This window comes from Macrosteles quadrilineatus, unplaced genomic scaffold (assembly GCF_028750875.1).
Source record: "Macrosteles quadrilineatus isolate MER2022 unplaced genomic scaffold, UCM_ALF_1.0 Scaffold_11__1_contigs__length_5352618, whole genome shotgun sequence".
Classification (NCBI taxonomy): Eukaryota; Metazoa; Arthropoda; class Insecta; order Hemiptera; family Cicadellidae; genus Macrosteles; species Macrosteles quadrilineatus.
The window spans coordinates 1,492,390-1,514,004 of record NW_026542604.1 but is presented as its reverse complement, the minus strand read 5'-3'; the positions used below and the strand labels follow the sequence as shown (position 1 = coordinate 1,514,004).

At 36.0% G+C, this 21,615-nt stretch overlaps 1 protein-coding gene across 1 annotated transcript in view; it reads left to right on the top strand.

Annotated features, from left to right (window-relative positions):
• LOC129004824 (PDZ domain-containing protein GIPC3-like) overlaps positions 1–8,060 on the top strand; it is a 51,217-nt gene extending 43,157 nt beyond the window's left edge. Inside the window, exons 5-7 of the mRNA XM_054433469.1 lie at positions 3,053–3,162; positions 7,098–7,176; positions 7,629–8,060. Coding sequence (XP_054289444.1) covers positions 3,053–3,162; positions 7,098–7,176; positions 7,629–7,798 — 359 coding nt within the window. The 3' untranslated portion in view covers positions 7,799–8,060. The remainder of the gene's footprint in view (positions 1–3,052; positions 3,163–7,097; positions 7,177–7,628) is intronic.
• Positions 8,061–21,615: the final 13,555 nt, after the last annotated feature.

Below are 21,615 nucleotides of genomic sequence, written 5' to 3'. Positions count from 1 at the left end.
CTTCTAAGATATTGCTCAGCTTATGTTTGATATATGAAACAAAATCAACATGGAAATGAAGAGGATACAATCTACCATATTAATTATTCATTTGAGTTGGGGACGCCACCTATGAGCGTATTTTAACCTAAATATGAGTGTAGAATGGAGTGAGATGCCTTTTGTAGCTTTGTTACTGGCCTGTTTCGAATTATTAACACACTTTAAGGCAATTTCTTGACCAAACAAGAGGATATACTCGAAACGCACAGGTCGGCTGTCGGGCAAAGACTGCGAGTGCGTGGCACAACTTGGCAACAGTGGACAGTTTTCTGAAAGCTTATTGGATACCGCTTGCCCTCACCCCACCCGATTCGAACTGGTTCCGGTCCTATTCTGTAATCTATTCCACTATAGTTACTTGTCTATTACCGGTACTCTAGATGACACTTGCACTGATTAGAGTAGTGGTAATGAGGATTCTACCATTAAGATTGTTAGCTCTGTTAGCTTCTATTTCTGTAAAGTAAAAGAAATTACAGAGTAACACTTAATTAATTAAAATATGAAAATTAACAGTTTTAAATTGATATGGTAAAACTTTGAGATTAGAATGGAATCACAATCAAGTTTGGAACTAAATAGTTGAGCTTCCTAGTTGGGCAGTTTTGTAATTGCAGTACACTGTTTAGGTCTGTTCAATGACCAGGGGCCCATTTCATAATAAAGTACAAACTAATATTATTAGTAAATCAGCTGATCGCCCAATGCAAATCCAATGGAAATTACAAGTTACAAGTTGTAACTTGTAACTTGTAGCTTATAATGAAATGGGCCCCAGGTGTTATCTTGCCGGCCAGGAGGAAGTTCTGTTAAACAATATACAGGGTGAAATGTATAACTAATTTTAAAAGTTCAAAAAGGCCAATATATAATAAATTGTTTTAATAATATACAGGGTGTTTCCGAATTGTCTGGACATATTTTGTGGACTTGTTCCCTAGGCTAAGACAAACTTAAAACACCATATAAGTATGGGTCTAAAGTGCCTAGATTTATGTATGTCGGTATGTTTGTGATTTTTATAAATTATTTTATATCTTGCCATTTTTTAAGATAGAGATTTAAAATTTGGTATGAGTGTGTAGTTCTAAAAGTAATAAGAACTGTGAAAATTTCGTTCCAATATCTCAAGCCGTTTCAATATGGCGGCCATTTAAAATGTTTAATGCCGAATTTCATGAAAACCGTAAATATTAAGAAAATATTTCACCTTACTGAAAATATAGAGAATTTTAATACAAATCAAATGAGACCTTGTTTGTTAAAATTGGATGAAAAATAACTGAGTTATCAATTTTTTTCTACATTTGGTTACGCAATTTAATAGGACTACCATGTTCTCAAGAGTATGGTAGTCCTACTAAATTGCATAACCAAATGTAGAAAAAAACTGATAAGTCAGTTATTTTTCAAAAATCACAAACATACCGACAGGCGGAAATATAGGCACTTTAGACCCATACTTATATGGTGTTTTATGTTTGTCTTAGCCCAGGGAACAAATAAGTCCACAAAATATGTCCAGACAATTTGGAAACACCCTGTAGAATATTAAGCTATAGTTGAAATTATACAGGTCTTAGGGGTCTAAAACAGCTGGGGGTCCTGGCTTTCACAAGAAAAGTGAAAAGGATGTAAAATATTGTATAGCTTATAATTTTGTTTTGTCATACACATTGTTTTGTATAATAATTGTTGTATATTTTTTTGTTTGTTAGTTATACCTTTGGCTATTAATACAACAACTAGACATTCCATCCCCATGTTAAAGTTGTAGCCAGGTTTTTAATAAAATTTGTCTTAGTTGATGTGAGCCACCTACAGATTGCGCTGATCTAAATTACTAATTTCTGCCGATTACATGATGGTTTTCACCAAGTCAAACTTATGGAAAGACTTATTATGAGCTATAGCAACTGTTGTGACCCAGCAACTATGTCAATAACGAAAAACAAGGTACAAAATAGAGTTTTAGATACTAGCGCAATCTGTCACACAACTACATTCTTTTTTAGTAAAAAATTGGCGACAGCTGATCCATATAGATGGGATGTCTTCTTCTGTATCCAATAGTCAATGGTTATACCATAGATAAAAAATACTCCCTTAGTAGATTTCTCATCCTTATGGAACAGCTGAAGACAATTTTATTGTTAGTTCTGTACGGTTTATGTAGAGGTCGTGTTTTGTTTACAATTTGTTTCCCGTTATTACAGCCATTTAAAACCTCGTTTAACCAAATAATACGATCTAATCATAAACAATAACTAGTCCCCTAGTTATATAACCAAACAGTAAAGCACAAATCAAGAAATTAACCCCAAAATAATAGAAACAAAGTTTCGTCGACACTAGCGCCCATGTGTCACGTACATAAACTAGACACGAAAAACGTGCTTCAAAATTTACAATGGGATGAGAAGTCTACTTGTGTTGGTTAGTCTATGGTTATACTGTATTGACATGAGTTACTTTGTAAAATAGTTCTTGTACTGAAAGACGCTCGTAAATAAAGGCATTTTTATTTATTTATTTATAGGGGTGACATATTGAAACTGAAAGCAATGAATATTCATATAGGGTGTATGATTAATTGAACTACCTAAGTTAACTTTCCTTATTGTCATTGACTTGTAGATGCTCAGGCAGGCATTTCATCTTTTTGAACCAGGCCCCAATTTGTATATGGACTGACTGGGACAGAGCCCAGAGCGCAAAATATTTACGGTTGCAACATTTCACACAAACACTTTTATAGAACTATTTTGATTGTTTGCTGAAAACACACAAATTTCAATCAGTATTACAGCAAGTTTGGTTAGTTTGGTTAGGTTAGTGTGGAACAGTTTAATTTCCTAATCAATATATATTATTTTTGCAAGTTGTATACAAAGTCCTTATAGAAGCTACATGGTAAAAACTAAAGCTCAATATACCCCAAGCTAACCTAACATTTTATCAACTTTTTCACTCTTCTGTTAGTTTTATTTACTGTTTTGTTTTCTAACAGCAAATATAGACTCAAGAGGAAGTGCAAGAAGAGGTAAGAAGTCTGGCTATGGGACTGGGAAGGAGACACTGCGACTGAAGGCTGATGGAAAAGCGCAAGTCCAAAAATTGGTAAGCTCCCAAAAGTATTTTGATTTTATCCCACAACAAATTTCAAAATTGACACAAATGCTGATAACACTAAATAAGTTTAACAGAAATAGCCAAGAATGCAACGTTAATCCAGATGATAAATCCAAATGGGTGAGGCAATGAAAGCGCCCCAATTTGTAAATAGTACAAATTCAATACAATTTACCCTATACATATGAATAGCACATCAGAACACAGCTTAGCTTTTGTAATTTTAACTTAACAAAGTCATTTTTCCATTTATTGAAAACAAAATGCTTCAAGTGACATTCTTGTCCTACATGACATTCCTTTTCAGTCACTTGAAAATGCCATTGAATACTCCTTCCAACATTTCTTCATGAATCACTTTAGTTTCTTGGACAATTCAAGAAAATTCTAGGGCAACTTTGAAAAACCTTTATATTTCAAGTAGCTTATAGGGAGAACCCCCAAAGAATGCAAAGAGCCAACATAAAGCTTCCAACAACGAAAGCATCCTGGCAAACCTCTTTGGACTTTGAGTTACTGCGACTCACACTCTTTTGACATTTGCCGGTGTACAAAGAGGTTTGCGGTACCCACTGATTATTTTTATGGTTTAAGCTGTTATCCTATAGTATATTTCGTACCTAGGGTCGAAAATGAGGTTTTGCTAGCTCGAGATAGGAAAACGATCGAGAGCTGCAAAACCATTTTTGGTCCGTGCTAGGCAACGGTGAAAATAAAACAATTCTATTGCAGTGCTATGGATACTGGTTGTGTATTTAATATGCAAGCGGGCAGCTGATTTTGCTGCCCTAGGGATGTAAAAACCTGCTCGGTCCCCAAATGACGTTGACAGCTGGCATGGCCAGCAAAACCTAACTTTCAGCCTCTAATTATTTTGTATGTAAAACAGCTAATAACATCATAGTGTGGTGAAAAATAATTTTACCTAGTTCCCTATTGTTTTTCAATCTGGAACAGCACCATATTGACTAAGTATGGAATGTGGTCCAAATAATCTCTGAGTGTATGCACAAGAATCACTATTTTAAAAGTAGGTTCCTACATCAAAATCTCAGTGTTACAAGCCTCAGGCACAATGTTTACTAAAATGGCATAGTTGGATTGATGTTATAAGCATAGCTGTTCATTCATTGTTGGTTTACTTATAATGTGACAGCGAAAGAAAATCTGGGTGCTCTCACTGCCTCACCCTGTATAACACGAGTGCAAATATTAACTGTTTTCTTCTTGATGGAGTGTTAGTAAGAACTGAACCCAGCTGTCCTTATCATTTGGCTTTAAATAAATGATCCTGACTGATTAAACAGCTGATCTTGGTCCGTAACAATAAAGCCACATAGATCTCACATCATTCTACACTCATCCTTCATTCATATTTGCCTTAAAATTACGCACCGAGGTGGCGTCCCCGTCTCAATGATAATTGATAATTGAGTTAAAGACAAATTAACTGATTAGGATTATTAGGTTAGGGTACCAGGCTTGACTGAATGGGAAAGAAGGTCCCACTAGAAAAACGGGCCATGCTGCAAGATCCATGACGTGACACTTGTGGATAGATTCACTGCCATATCCCATATGTTTTTAGGCAAATAAGCTGGCTGTTTACGTCTGACAACTTTAGTACAACTATCCACCACTTTGACGTAGTGTTGCGCTGCAGTAATGACATGTTTTTCTAGTGGGGCCTTGGAAAGAGTCTAAACTGGCACAAGAAACACAAAACTTTTACACTACTTACATAACACGTTAGAATAGTTCACTGTCACTGACAGCATTTTCAACTCCTCTTCCTTGAGCCTTAGAAACTCCTGAGAAAACCCAGAGTCGATTAGTATGAATTTTTACCAAACTAGTTTAATTTTCAATTTAGAGTACAGTTACATAATGTATTTTGTTATTTGTCAGTCTCAGACTTGTGGGGGAATTTTTCTGAAGGTAAGTTTTTGGATATGTTCCATTTCCCTGGCTGCAAATTATAGATGTTGAGTATTTTCCCTATAGTGTTAAGTACAAGCTGCCATAATCCAATGTTTCCCTCTTTTAATTTTTCCTAAGTTTTAGCTATCCCCCTCTTTATTACAATATTTTTGAGATGGCTGAAATCTGAATGTTGAGGTTCTGGAAATGTTTTCGGTGGTTAAACATTAAATCTGACAATCTTGCTACGTTTCAATTCTCTGACTTTTTAACTGATTTATAATATAGGTATCTATCAGTGATCCAATACAGTAGCCTAATCTATATATTTAATACGCTAGGCATATTTTTGTCATAATTGTTTTGGAGTGATGGTGCTACCGATCACCATGTCCAAAGTGTCGTTAGAAAGGTCTTAGCATGTAGTTTTGCCATCAAACAAAAAAACTTTGGATTTCCATCAGGGCTCTGCCCCAGTGGGAATTCAAAGTTCCCATGTTATTCTTAGGGAGAAAATGTTTGTTTACATTTGAACAGATGAATACTTTCAAATTGACACTAATATTTGAAACAGATGGTTATACTAAAATTTTGCACAACATCAAAACATAACCAAAAAACGTTCAACATAATGGGAGACTATAAGACGTTGACCAGGACGGCCAAAAGGAGGAGGCTGACAAATTTTAACTGGTAGACGAGAACGAAATACAAATACTGTAATACTATTGTCGTTGATAGCCGAATACAGCAAGCACCATTCCGTGTTGGGTTTAAGTGTGCTCTCCAACAGCCGCCTGAAGATTTCACATTTAATTTAGCACTGTTGGATAATCCCTGCATAAGCTGTTGATTTTGGAAGACAAGGAGAACGTTTTAAAGGTAAAAGTTCGTATATATACCTAATATCAGAAAGAGACTGGAACAAGATTGGGAGATGGGCCATTATGAAACGTAGTTTGTCACAAGACATGGAAAATTTCAAGGCGAATTTGTGAAAATTTCACATGGTGGAAGAGGAAGTATGTAGATGTGGAGAAATGAAAACCACGAGTCACGTATTTATAAATTGTTCACTTCAGGAGGCAAATAAGAGAGAACAGGAATAAGTCTTGGATAATATAGGTCTAGAGATGAGAAAATAAAACATGATGAGTGACAAGGAAACAATTAATTGAGACGTTTAAAAAAGTAGGTAGCTAAGGAAATAGGAAAAACTAGGGATACATACAGGCGTTAAAATTTAAAAAAAGAAACAAACAAAAACTAAGAAAGAAAAGGAATGAAAACTTGCCCATGAAGGGGAGAGGAAAGGTTAGAGCGAATCTCAATGATTCCTATCCCTCAGGACGGTACGGGGAAGGGAGTCGTGCTGTTAGGCTTTTGGACACGTGTCTGGAAACCTATTGCGGCTATGAGTAAGGCTATTTCTAGAAAACCCTATTTACATAAAATGTTGATTATCGATCTGTTATGTACATCAAAGAGTATTTTCATAATCTTTGATTTAAATATTTTAAAGTCGTCAGAAATTGACTGTTATTCGTTTTAAAATAATGCCTGTAATACTTAGCAATTGCTCGAATTCGAGCAACAAGTACACTAGTAATATATTGAAGCCTGATGGTTGTTATTCCCTTCCAATATTAATTTAGTAACAACAAAACTTTTATTTGAGTTGACTCTGGTATGAGATTCAAACGACAGTCCAAAGTGCAAAATAGCAGTACCGGTACAAAGTAAAATAAGTCTTCATATTGGAAATCGTATACTGTAAATATCTTGCATACTTGTACTTGCTTATAAAAATGAGCATATAGATGAGAATTTTATTATAATTATTTCTGTGTGTGTGTGTCCACCAAAAATGATTTTTATCATAATCTAGATTTTGTGTTAAATAGATGAGGGAAAAATTATAAAAAAAGGGCATAAAACCACTGTATAATTTCTAGAGTTAAAAAAAAGAAAAATGTACTAATTCTAATATTTTTGTCATACAGGACAGTGCCATGCAACAGGGCATAGACAGTATCAATCAGCTGCTGGAGGGCTTCATGGGTATAAATGACTCAGAACTTGGTAAGCAAAAGTAATTTTTTTGCAAAAGTGGCGAAGGTAAATAAATAGTTATAGTACCAGTTGCCTTTCCATGTGAATTGATATTTTGTAGATACTACATAGGAGTTAATTTAAAAATTGTTTAACAGACAAATATTATCTTTAAAAGAATTTAGCAAGCAAAGCAAAAGATCGCTCAACAAAATAATTAAAAAAGTTGGAGTCTAGGAGCTTTTTAGTCAATAGCTTTACATGATAAGTTTCAAGAAAAGTTACTGTGGTCCATTTCAGCATCACTATATGGAGAATAAATACTCAGCTGATTTTATTCATAACAAATTTACACAGATCATCTTACTACATTCTACACTCATATCATCCTTCACCCATGTTCAGCTTAAAATACACACCTTTAGGGTGCTTTGCTGTCTTAGAGTAACAATAATAACTATAATGATAATACCTTTTTCCAGCCACACAAATCTGGGAACACGCAGAAGGGAAGACTAACAGTATGGACTTTGCTGAGGCCATCGACAATTCTGACCTCGAGGAGTTTGGATTTACTGATGAATTCATAATAGAATTGTGGGGTGCAATAACAGATGCTCGAGCAGGCCGGCTCAAAAATGAAGTGTTCTGAGAACGAATCCTGAGCGCTTAGTCATCAAACATGTGTTCAACTTCCACTCATTGTTACCACTCTCATGTTTTATGTGGGGAATTCATTAAGATAAATTCTTTACAGTATTTATTCTTGTTGATGCTGGGAAGAGTTTTGTTGTATTCAGTAAAATCTTATATTTTAACTTATTGTACATATTTTGTAAAAATTTTAATATTGCGTACGGTATGTGAATCCATTGTCATTTGTTGAAATTTTGAAAATATATTATTGCTTTTTATGCTTTGTTAATTGTGTTTACCGATAGTTACTGAATAAAATTATTTTAGAGATACCTAATTAGTATGTTGTGTACAGGGCCATATATGGCAAAAAACTGCACTTTTTGATTGAGATATGGCACTTTCAGTGGTCATAGCTGATACCAAAAGGGAACTTTTCAGATAGGGAGCCACTTCAAATTCCGTGTAGGACACCAAAATGGCGGCCATTAAAGATGGCCGCCATATGTCCTCGTACTGTTGCACAATATTTGTTGTATCTCAGCTTCTAACGGTCTGATCTCAATAATTATTTTTTTATATTAAAGCTGTTTTGTTGAGGAAACTTTTTTATATTTGACATTTAACTGTAAAACTTAAGCGTTCTGCAGAATATTTATAAAAAAATAAAAACTAAAAAGAAATAATATTTTATGAAAGCTTTGGTCCGTAACATTAAAGTGGTGCTAAGAACTCGTCTTAAAATGAAAAAAAAGGACATGTAAAGCATTGAGTAAATAAAATACCCCCGCCGCAGCAAACCTGCAGACTAAGCGAATTTCCATATACACAGCTGGAATTCCACTAAATTGTTCCCTTAAAATTGTCAGATTTATTTCCTATTTAAACATCATTAATATTAATGAGTACTTAGGTTTGCTGCTACAGGGAAGAAAATAGAGGGGTTTTATTGAAATATTAATAGCTCAGTATGAAGTAAACAAAATTTCAAAATTTCATTAATATATGTCCATACACAAGCACGGTACAACACTGTATTTATTCTCCAAAAGAATAACATGGTAATTTTAAATTTACATTATTTTGCGATTTTTCAGTAACCGTTAGGCATGCAACAATGCTTCAATATACTAAATTATTTGTTTTTTTGAGCTCTACAAAATGGTTTAGAAAGAAATTGCAAAATTTTATGTTTTCAGGGTGAAAAATTAGAAAAACCCATTTTTACCCCATAAAACCCCCCATAAACCCCTGTTCCCATAGTCCGATCATGCTGGTTCGCGAACTCGTTCGAATAAATGTAGGTTTACACGTTTATACCAAATTTCATCAAAATCGGATCGTTTTTGCTCGAGTTATCGCGCTAACGGACACATATATAAATATATATATATATATACTAGCTGACCCCGCGAACTTCGTATCGCCTAAGTTATAGGTTTCCCCTAAGACAGACCGATGGAAAGAAAGTACCGTTACGTTTAATTTTCAAGATGATCTCGTTCGCATCGCTCAATCACGTCCTGGTTGAAGTTCGTTCGCTACGCTCACTCACCTTTGGGTTGGAGCTCGTTCGCTACGCTCACTCACCTTTAGGTTGGAGCTCGTTCGCTGCGCTCACTTGCCTTTAGGTTAGCTCGTTCGCTACGCTCACTCGCCTCCAGGTTGAAGTTCGTTCGCTACGCTCACTCACCTTTTGGTTGCAAATTAGCTGTTGTCATAAATGTAAAAGAAATAATAGTGCTGCACCCTGTTGGTAATCCTTGTAACTTTAATGCCATTGAACATCATAGAACAGAACCAACTTGTTTAATTGAAACAGCTGTTAAGATTCATTAATTCCATTTCTCATAAGGTTAACATGGGAAACTCCAGAGCCACTGGGGCGGAGCCCTTTTAAGAATTTCGAAACGGGAAATAGTTTACTTCCTATTCGCATACCTACAGGATTTACACACCAAATTTCATAACGATCGGTGAAGTCGTTCCGGAGGAGTTTGCAGACAAACACTGTGACACGAGAATTTTATATATTAGATATATATATATATATATATATATATATATATATGAATTTGAACGGATGGTGTTTTTGGCCTCTGGGGACCTCAAAACGAATAACTAAATCGGTCCCGGGTCCAGGTCTTACCATCAGACCTACGGTAATAGCTTATTCCCTATATGGGAAATTCGCTAAAAGAGATAGTAGGCTTTAGAAAAATCACACATTTTACTGCAGTATGAAGCAGGAATTAAAAGGAGGTAACAAAATATTATGATAAAAAAAAAACAATAAAAATTAAGGAAGAGTCTACATGTAAATTGAGTGCTTCTCTATAATTTCGGATCACGTAGTCATCTTATTCATCTTACTTATCGATACAAAGTCGATACCCGGAGCAGTTCTTGCAAAGTAGCGTGCATGGAACATTAGCCTTCTAACAGGAGCATCTTGTTGGCATTCGGTGGAACTACACTTAACTAATTCTATGCAGGCTGCCATAATTGGAGGAAGAGAAGACCGAGTGTTTCCTTCACTGAGCATGCTCGACCCCAAACCTGGCCTCCCCTGATGCTGATTGAAGACAGTGTTGCCTTAGTGCCTCTCTAGTTGGGGGTAGACTTTGTATATCACGATTCTTTGAGTAAAGAGAATCTTTCTAATACCATTAACTAAAAAAATCATCAGCATCTTTGTAGTAAAGCAAGAAGATAAACTTTTCCAGGACTTGTAAAGTCTTGTCATAAATTGACTCTTGTGGTAGAGAGATTGCATGAAAGGCTGTAGTAGCTTCAGGAAATGATTTCCACACAGTCCAAGCTGTCATTTTTCCTTTCATTGCAAATTATGAAGTCACATCTGATCCTGTGAATGCATGAAATCCTCTCAATGCAACGGCTTTGTGCTCACCCATACCATAGAATTTTTTTTGTCCATCCCCATACTCTCAAATATTGCATTAATATTTATAAATCTTTGACTCTTCCCAGCACCGAAGAGAACCCACATCTCCTGAAGTCCAGGAGTTTTGAGGATGTGGAAAAAAGATATTGCTAAAACAACCATCAGTATCTGCTGTAAAAATAAAGACATTTTTGCTCCATGTTCGACACTGTCTTTGGCGTGGTGGAAAGTCCTGCCGTCAGCTTCTTCCTGTTGCTTGCATTTTACTACATCAATTGAAGATTCATCAGGCCGAGCAACACGAATAATGTCATCGACCTCAGTGATGATATGTGTCCTTTGAAAATTGGAAAGTGCATGTTCTCCAAGTAACTTGAAGATTTCTGTCTTATTTTGATCGTAGCTGAGGAAATCGCTCCAATTGATTGGTAGCATATTTCCTTATGTCACTTGCTGACGAATACCAACGCCTCTCTTATTTCGAACACCTTTCTTGGGACAGGCTTTTGAGTAAGTATCCCATGAAATATGTCTTCTATTTACATGGAACGTCTCAGCATGATTGAAAATTATGTTTTTGAATTCCGAACTGCAGTATTCTCCAAAGGTGCGTGATGTTCTAGGTGGAATAGCATTCTAAGTGCTGCTCCATCGAAAATAATTGTATCCCCAAATCCTTCAAATTGTGGTTGGTCAACGTTTTCTTCAAGGATTTTCAATAGCTGAGATTTTTGACATTATCTAAGAACGTCATTTGAAGAAAGCGATGATGGTGCACTGGTATTTTTCGTGTTGAAAAAAGTTTTCCAAATCCAACCTTCTGTTATGGCTTACAATAAAAGCCCTAGAAAATAGTTCAACATAATTTTTTATGTCAGTAATATTGGGGTGAGAACTGTTTTTGGTTCAAAATTGGTCCAATTTTTTTAATAGGAGCAAATACACTTACATTTGTCAGTTGACTGTTAGAGACACGAAAAAAGCGAAACTCCACAATAATCATAGTTTAAGCAATTTAACTATTGACATTTCTAACAGAATGAAACAAATGGTATGAAATAGAAACACCCCCCTGCAGAAAACCTGCAGAATAAGCGAATTTCAACTTGTCTGATTACATTTTCACTCAAGTTTTCCAAAAATAATACATATTTATTCCCAATTTAAAAATAACATTAGATTGAACGAGTGCTTAGGTTTGCTGCTACGGGGAAGGTAAATAGTGTTTTTGACCAAACGTTAGTCGTATAGGATTAAATAAATAAATTTTACCAATTTAATCAGCATAAACAAGTAAACTACAACAGTGTTAATTTACTCCATAAGAATAACATGGGATTTTTTAAATTTACGCTTGTTTTTAATTTTCTCTGTAACCGTTAGGCATACAGCAGTGCTTCAGTATACTCAACTATTTATTTTTTTAAACTCTACAAAATAATGGTTTGGAAAGAAATTGCAAAATTTTATGTGTTTAGGTTCGAGAATGGTAAACCCCGATTTTTACCCCATAAAACCCCCCATAATTCCCCGTTCTTATGGTCCGGTCATGCTGGTTCGAAAACTTGCTTAAAATAAATGTAGGTATACGTGGTTATACCAAATTTCATAAAAATCTGATTATTTTTAGCACAACTATAATGTTACTGACCAAAACTTTCATAAAATATTATTCTTTTAGTTTTTATAAAGATTCTGCAGAACGCTTAGGTTTTACAGTTAAGTGTCAAATGTAAAAAAGTTTCCTCTACAAAACAGCTTTAATATAAAAAAATAATTATTGAGATCAGACCGTTAGAAGCTGAGATACAACAAATATTGTGCAACAGTACGAGGACATATGGTGGCCATCTTTAATGGCCGCCATTTTGGTGTCCTACACGGAATTTGAAGTGGCTCCCTATCTGAAAAGTTCCCTTTTGGTATCAGCTATGACCACTGAAAGTGCCATATCTCAATCAAAAAGTGCAGCTTTTTTTTGTGTACACACCGTACTAAATGTAAAATATAATATGTTGGCAATTTCTGGACTCAAAATAATCAATTTAAGTCCTTGCCCTCTGCTACTGGATTAGAAAAGTTTCTGCCCTGATGTTTTACTTTCTCCCCCTACACCATCAGTAGGCCCGTATAGAATTTTGTTTTCGCTAAAACTTTTGAGTTTGAGTGGATATTTCTGTTTTAGCGAATTTCCCTATAGGGAAGTAGCTATTACCGTAGGTGGCACGGTAAGACCTAGACCCGGGACCGATTTACTTTTTCATTTTGATGTCCCCAGAGGCCAAAAACACCATTCGTTCAAATTGTTATATATGTATATATATATATATATATATATATATATATAGACTTATATATATATATATATACGTCCGTGAACGCGATAACTTGAGTAATTTTTGTCCAATTTTGATGAAATTTGGTTTAAAGGTGTAAAGCGGGATAAACTTGAATGAGTTCGCGAACCAGCACGATCGGACCATGGGAACGGGGCTTTACGGGGGATTTTATGGGGTAAAAATTGGTTTTTCTCACTTTTGACCCTCAAAACACAAAATTTCCCGATTTCTCTTTAGACCTTTTTAAAGAGCTTAAAAAAACAAATAATTTAGTATATAAAAGTATTTTTGTTCAATTATTAGTAACGGAGAAAATTAAAAAAATTGTAAATTTAAAATTCCCATGTTATTCTTATGGAGAATATTGTCAAATGTTGTAGTTTGCTTGTTTATGGATATATTTTGATCAAACTTGGCAAATTTATTTATTTTGTACTAAGCTATCAATATTTTACTCAAAAACACACTTTATTAGTTTCCTTGTAGCAGCAAACCTAGGTACTCGTTAAACCTAATGTTATCCTACTAATATTATAAATGAGAAAGTTTGGATGTATGGATGTATGGATGTATGGATGTATGTTTGTGACAAGTGAACGCGAAAAATACTGGTCGGATTGGGCTGAAATTTGGCATGATGATAGCTTACATTCCCGATTAACATATAGGCATATTCTTATTTCAAAAATCCTTTCGGGCTCCGCCCCAGTGGCTCTGGAGTTTCCCATGTTAACCTTATGAGAAATGGAATTATCGAATCTTAACAGCTGTTTCAATTAAACAAGTTGGTTCTGTTCTATGATGTTCAATAGCATTAAAGTTAAAAGGATTACCAACAGGGTGCAGCACTATTATTACTTTTAGATTTATGACAACAGCTAATTTGCAACCAAAAGGTGAGTGAGCGTAGCGAACGAACTTCAACCTGGAGGCGAGTTAGCGTAGCGAACGAGCTAACCTGAAGGCAAGTGAGCGCATCGAACGAGCTCCAACCTAAAGGTGAGTGAGCGGAGCGAACGAGCTCCAACCTAAAGGTGAGTGAGCGTAGCGAACAAACTTCCAGGATTTCCAAACTAACTAGGACGTGATTGAGCCATGCGAACGAGATAATCTTGAAAATTAAGAAGTTAAACGGGGCAAAGCCCGCGGGTTACAGCTAGTTAAAATATATTTAACTGAAAATCAATTCAGACAAATGGAAATTCGCTTAGTCGGCAGGTTTGCTGCGGCGGGGGTATTTTAAATTAGGCCTACTTAAATAACAAGAAACAAATAGAAAAAAAAACCGCCCCTACAGTCAGTGCACTGGACGGAAACTAACAATAAAATAATTATCTTCAGCTGATCCACTATGGATGAACAATTACTAAGAGAGTATAGTTATTTGTGTAACTATATAGTGGGCGAGGTGGCACTTTTGCTACATATGAGAGAAATGTTTCCGCATGAGCCGTAGGCGGGTTTTAGAAGTTTCTCGAGTGCAGCAAAGGCAGTTTGCACTTGTGTTGCACATTATATTTTTCCTACAGTTACTATAAATCATATAATTAGTCTTTAAAACACTGTACAACACGTTTTTTAGGTTAGGTTAAATCCAAACATTGAATGAAATGGGAAACGCTGCACCAGCTGATCGTAGTCGAAATATCTTTGAGTGTTGCCAGCTTATTTTCAAGCGTACACGAATTACGTGCATAATAAAAGCACGCTGATGTTTTGTGTTGTTTGGTTGCAATACTGGTGTGCGCCAAAGTAAGGCTTTCTGTACTATACTGTGCAAGGAAGCCCACTTTGTCGGGTGACTGTAGGAAAAGTCCAATTGCTTGATTACAAACTTTAGGTCAAAACAATCTATTGCACACTCTAAACATTCCTCCTCCAATTCTATCCTTATCCAATGAAAATAACGGTAAAACACCAAATCATAAGTTAGTGTTTATTTTTGCAAATTTCCCTATAGGGACCTAGGCCCAAAACCGATTTACTTTTTCATTTTGATGTCTCCTGAGGCCAAAAACACGATTTCTTTAAACTGTTTTTATATATATACTAGCTGACCCGGCGAACTTCGTATCGCCTAAGTTATAGGTTTCCCCTAAGACAGACCGATGGAAAGAAAGTTAAATTGTTACGTTTAATTTTCAAGATGATCTCGTTCGCATCGCTCAATCACGTCCTGGTTGAAGTTCGTTCGCTACGCTCACTCACCTTTGGTTTGGAGCTCGTTCGCTACGCTCACTCACCTTTAGGTTGGAGCTTGTTCGCTGCGCTCACTTGCCTTCAGGTTAGCTCGTTCGCTACGCTCACTCGCCTCCAGGTTGAAGTTCGTTCGCTACGCTCACTCACCTTTTGGTTGCAAATTAGCTGTTGTCATAAATGTAAAAGAAATAATAGTGCTGCACCCTGTTGGTAATCCTTGTAACTTTAATGCTATTGAACATCATAGAACAGAACCAACTTGTTTAATTGAAACATCTGTTAAGATTCATTAATTCCATTTCTCATAAGGTTAACATGGGAAACTCCAGAGCCACTGGGGCGGAGCCCTTTTAAGAATTTCGAAACGGGAAATAGTTTACGTCCGATTCGCATACCTACAGAATTTACACACCAAATTTCATAACGATCGGTGAAGTCGTTCCGGAGGAGTTTGCAGACAAACACTGTGACACGAGAATTTTATATATTAGATATATATGTGTGTTTGTCCGTGTACCTTAGTAATTTTTGTCCGATTTTGATGAAATTTAGCTTGAAGGTGTAGGGCGGGATAAACTTGAATGAATTCGCAAACCAGCATGATCTGACAATGAGAACGGGTTTTCATAGAGTGAAAATTGGGTTTTCTCATTTTTGACCCTCAAAACATAACATTTTCTAATTTCTGACTAAACTATTTTGAAAAGCTTAAAAAAAACAAATAATTTAGTATATTGAAGTGTTTTTGTACGGTTATTGGTTACGGAGAAAATTCTAAATCGTAAAATTAAAATGCCCATGTTATTTATATGGAGAATAGGTAAACTGTTGTAGGTACCGGTACTGTAGTTTGTATATATATATTCTTGAGTGTGGCAGATTGCGTGAAAATATAATAATAATATCTAAGTTCTTACCGTCAACGCAATCAGGAGTAATATTCCACTACGGCCGTTTCGGAGATGACTCCATCGTCAGGTGCGTAGTGAAATAGTTTAGTGTAAGTTTAGTGTAGTTTAGTTAGTGTAGTTTAGTGTTAAGTTTAGTGTACCACTACGCACCTGACGATGGAGTCATCTCCGAAACGGCCGTAGTGGAATATTACTCCTGATTGCGTTGACGGTAAGAACTTAGATATTATTATTACGCTGTAGTTTGCTTGTTTATGGGTATATTTTGATCAAACTTAGCAAATTTATTTATTTTATAGTAAGCTATTAATATTTTACTAAAAAAACACTTTTACCATCCCTAGGTAGCAACCTTTAGCAGCAAACCTTGGCGGTACTCATTAAACCTAATGTTATTTAAATAGATTTAAGTGGAAATCAAATCAGGCAAATGGAAATTCGCTTAGTCTGCATGTTTTCTGCGGCGAGAGAATATAATTTTGGTAGTGAAACAAAATTCCCTCTGTCTTGCTTTAAATCAAGCCCTGCAAATAAAACGTGTTATACTCCGTTCACAAAACTTAGACGGTTTTAGGGGAAGAAATCTATCCCCTCCACGTCTTGTTCCTACCATTACTGGACCCATTAAAACATGGCTCAACAGCTGAGATTTTCCAAAACGTTAATCATCTGCAACATACATTAAGTAGAAAAAAGAGGTGGGGGAACTTCCCCTCAAACCACCTAAATAATTTGAATGGAGTACAGTATAGAATTATGAGTGGCTACAAATAAATATTGCTCTTTATAACAATTTCTTAAAGAAATATTTACTGTTAATTTCAGCTATAAAAAAAACGGCCGAATAAGACTTCTTTCAAGGTGGGGCAAGAAGTTTTGCAAGGGTGCCTGCAGACAATTTTTTAGGGGGGGGGGAGTGAAACTTGTATCTTTTTCTGGGGGCAGGGGAAATTATCTCTCCCACAAACAATTTTAATTTAAAATGATTATTCTTAAAAATATTTTCAGAATTTCAGGACATATTTAAAATGTCACATCATTATTCTCTTGGAGGACTGGTTGTGTTGTAGATATTACCTTATTTCCTCCTCTTCATCGTTGACCAGCCTGGGCCGGATAGATAGCGTCAAAATACAACGCAAGTACAGAAGCTGAAATTGTTGCTGCAAGTGAAGCGCTTGTAGGGAAATAATTTGGCTTGTTAGATTGCTAAAGGATATTATGATAAATCTAAAGCAGTGGCCAATTATGAATATAGACAACATAGCAGCAATACACCTAGCTGAAAACCCTGAGAATCATAGAAGAACGAAACATATTCAGACTAGGACTAGAGACACTTCTTTGTGAGAGAAATGGTTTCAGAAGGCAAACTGGCTGTTAAGCATATGCCAGCAGAATTTCAGTTAGCAGACTGTTTGACCAAACCACAGCACAGACCACGACTGAAGACCGTGTGTGAAGCTATGGGATTGAAATAAACTTTATTGAAACAGTTATAAACATGAGGGAAAGTGTTGAGATTTAGTAATATCTCTATCATGTTTCTAACAGTCTGTGTTTAATATTAATTTATTGTTTATTAACAGATGATTTGTTAGTGTTAAATTTGAACTTGAATAAACAACATCATTCAGGTTTTTGTTAAAAATAACTTTTTTTATAGTTTTCTGTTTAGTGATTAATCGTAGATTTTCGAAATATTCAACACTAACTGCAGTAAACTCGTTTTTAGGCCAGGGGCCCATTTCTTAAATAAACTACAAGTTACAAGTTACAACTTGTAACTTGTAATTTCCATCAGATTTGCATTGGGCGATCAGCTGATTTACTAATAATATTTTACTAATTACTTGTTGAGCTAATTACTTTGTCTCACTCCAGATTTGCAACGTGAAGGCACGAAATAGTGAGCGCGTAACATGCAGGCAACGTCGTATGCGCACGAAATACGTTGGCAGCACTGGCTGTAAATCAGCTGGTCAGCTGTTATACTGTTGTATTTGTCACTTCACATTAAATGTTATATTAAAAGTTCACTTCTGTGTAAAAATAGGTTATGTTTCTTCACAAATTTATTTGTTTTATGGTAACTGTAGGAAAAGTATAATGTGCAACTCGAGTTCAAAGTACAATTGCTCACTCGAGAAACCATTCCTCACTCGCCTAAGGCTCGTGAGTAAGGATTTCTCTCGAGTGAGTCAATTGCTCACTTTTCTCACTAGTTGCACAAATAACTATAGTTTGTACTTTATTATGAAATGGGCCCCGGAATAAACTATTTACAACATTTATTTGAAGAAAATCGTCGGAGCCGTTTTCGAGATCTTATGGTGGAAGCAAGCATACAAGCAAAACATTGCTCATATTAGAGTATAGGACTAGCAAGCATACATACAAGCAAACATTGCTCATATTAGAGTAGGATATTTTGATGAAATTTGGAAAATGCATTCATTTCGCTAAAGTACCGTATTAATATTTTACAAAAAAACACCTTTTTTACCCTACCTGTAGCAGCAAACCTAATTACTTGTTAAACTCCATACACACAATACAAGACACAAAGCAAACATAGATCTACCCCAACATAGACTCTCTAAATTCAGCAATACACCACAATACGCTGGCTCAAAATTTTACAACTTGCTACCACAACAATTTAAACATCTACACAACAATAAAACATTTGTCCAACACCTAAAAAAATACCTGACCAATAGACCATATTACAACATAAACGAGTACATAGAGGAACATTCATACACACACATACGCCAGCTCACTTCGTGAACATACAGCAAAATCCCGTCCAGACGGAAGAACTATGACGATTCCCTGATCTACGGATTGTGGTGAAGACATCGAAGGTAAAAGGTAAACTGATGTTATTGAAATAGGGAATAAATGTGATAGGCCTATTTTTAAGGAGACATTTTAGTGTAAATCCAATCAGGCAAAAGAAAACTCGCTTAGTCTGCAGGTTTGCTGCGGCGGGGGTATTTTTTCCTTTTTAGCGAATTTCCCTATAGGGAAGTAGCTATTACCGTAGGTGGCACGGTAAGACCTAGACCCGAGACCGATTTACTTTTTCATTTTGATGTCCCCAGAGGCCAAAAACACCATTCGTTCAAATTTTTATATATGTATATATATATATATATATATATAGACTTATATATATATATATATATATATACGTCCGTGAACGCGATAACTTGAGTAATTTTTGTCCGATTTTGATGAAATTTGGTTTAATGGTGTAAAGCGGGATAAACTTGAATGAGTTCGCGAACCAGCACGATCGGACCATGGGAACGGGGCTTTACGGGGGGTTTTATGGGGTAAAAATTGGGTTTTCTCACTTTTGACCCTCAAAACACAAAATTTCCCGATTTCTCTTTAGACCTTTTTAAAGAGCTTAAAAAAACAAATAATTTAGTATATAAAAGTATTTTTGTTCGATTATTAGTAACGGAGAAAATTAAAAAAATTGTAAATTTAAAATTCCCATGTTATTCTTATGGAGAATATTGTCAAATGTTGTAGTTTGCTTGTTTATGGATATATTTTGATCAAACCTGGCAAAATTTATTTATTTTGTACTAAGCTATCAATATTTTACTCAAAAACACACTTTATTAGTTTCCTTGTAGCAGCAAACCTAGGTACTCGTTAAACCTAATGTTATTAAAATATATTTAACTGAAAATCAATTCAGACAAATGAAAATTCGCTTAGTCGGCAGGTTTGCTGCGGCGGGGGTATTTTTAGTTTTTTTATGTCCCACCTTAGGACGCTAGTTCTAGCTCGGAACTGTTTTACACATTATTTCAGACTTTGTCATTGAGGGTTGAGGCAATATCACGTAGATAAAATCCATTGGTGAATGGTGGGATTTGAACCGATAAGCCTTCAGGCACCGATAAGCCAAGCCCCGCGCTCTACCACTAGACCAGTTTCCTCCCCATAGATTGGCGAGTTGTTTCCTCTGGCCGAAAAACCAAGGAGGCGGGTTGTCGTGGTGGCACCTTGACGGCTACCAATATTACTACACAAATATATTTTATTGTAAATATATTTACAACTTGCAACTTAGCAGCATTGGCGAGAGTAGCAGTATTATTTACAAAGCTGAGAGGCTCATCAAAGTTACTATATTGCAATGAGTACTGCCACAGCCAAAGCGCTCTATTGAGTAGACAATGCTGTTGAAGCCTTGTTTTGGAATCGCTTTTGGTCAAGAACACGAACCCCTATCGACAGCATGTTGAATAGCCTGATAGCAAGCAATGGGTAAGAGTTCAGAATGTAGCTGATTTGGCAGCAGGGCATTTTCAAGTTGCAGCGTCCCATAATCGAGGTAGGTTTAAGTCGCACATTCTAAGCATCCCATAATCGTGCTGCATGCTCCTAGTTGCAAAGGTAGACTAGTATAGGTGGTTAGCATAATTGGTTGTGTATGGTCAGGATAGCGAGCTCCTTAAAAATAAAATGACAGTGGTCAGTTGTACCTAAAGATTTAATTATTCTTACGGCCTTCTTATGTAGCGGCAACACACTTTGGATGGTGTGGCTATATGTCCCTACACTGCCAGACCATAGTTGATATAACTATGAAATTGCGAGTGGTAAACCATGAACCAGTAGGGACGTCAAGTGATCTGATGTTTTAGTTTTCTTAATGAGGCGTAAAATCCTGCTGAGTCTAAGGACCTAGAGCGAAGTCCAGGTGACCTTCTCCAAGGGTTGACTTCAGTTCATCTTGTAATCAGCCCGGACACCCAAAATCTGACTGTCTTATCATCAATATTTAATGTCATTATTGTTTTATGTTTATAAACTAAGCCCAGCTGTCCTGCTTAATAATCAGCCATATTACAATAACACCAAATACATAGGATTACATAGATATTAATATCCATTTATAGGCCAGCTGTCATCGTGAAAACTTTGTGAAAACCCCCATGACGATTCCCCACGATTACTAGAAAAATACCGATTCCCTGGGGCCCATTTCATAATAAACTACAAGTTACAAGTTACAACTTGTAACTTGTAATTTCCATTTGATTTGCATTGGGCGATCAGCTGATTTACTAATAATATTAGTTTGTACTTTATTATTAAATGGGCCCCTGATCTACGGATTGTGGTGAAGACATCGAAGAGCGAGCTAATCGAAATTCCCTCTACATAAACCGGATGAAATTATACTTAAAAAAAATAATAAAAAAAACAAACTTGCATCTGCTGCTGCATGAAAACAGAATTTTCCTTACCGAAGACAGAGGGGGACAGGGAACAGCATGATCACAGCATAAACTGGGGAGCACACAACTGAACACAACTAGATGTAGGCTTGCAATGACAAGAGAGTTTCCCGCAGGTTGCTGTTAATATGTTCAATGCCCTGCCGAAATAGTGCACATGGAAGATAAGGTTTTCACCAAGATCTTGAAGGAACTTCTCCTAGCAA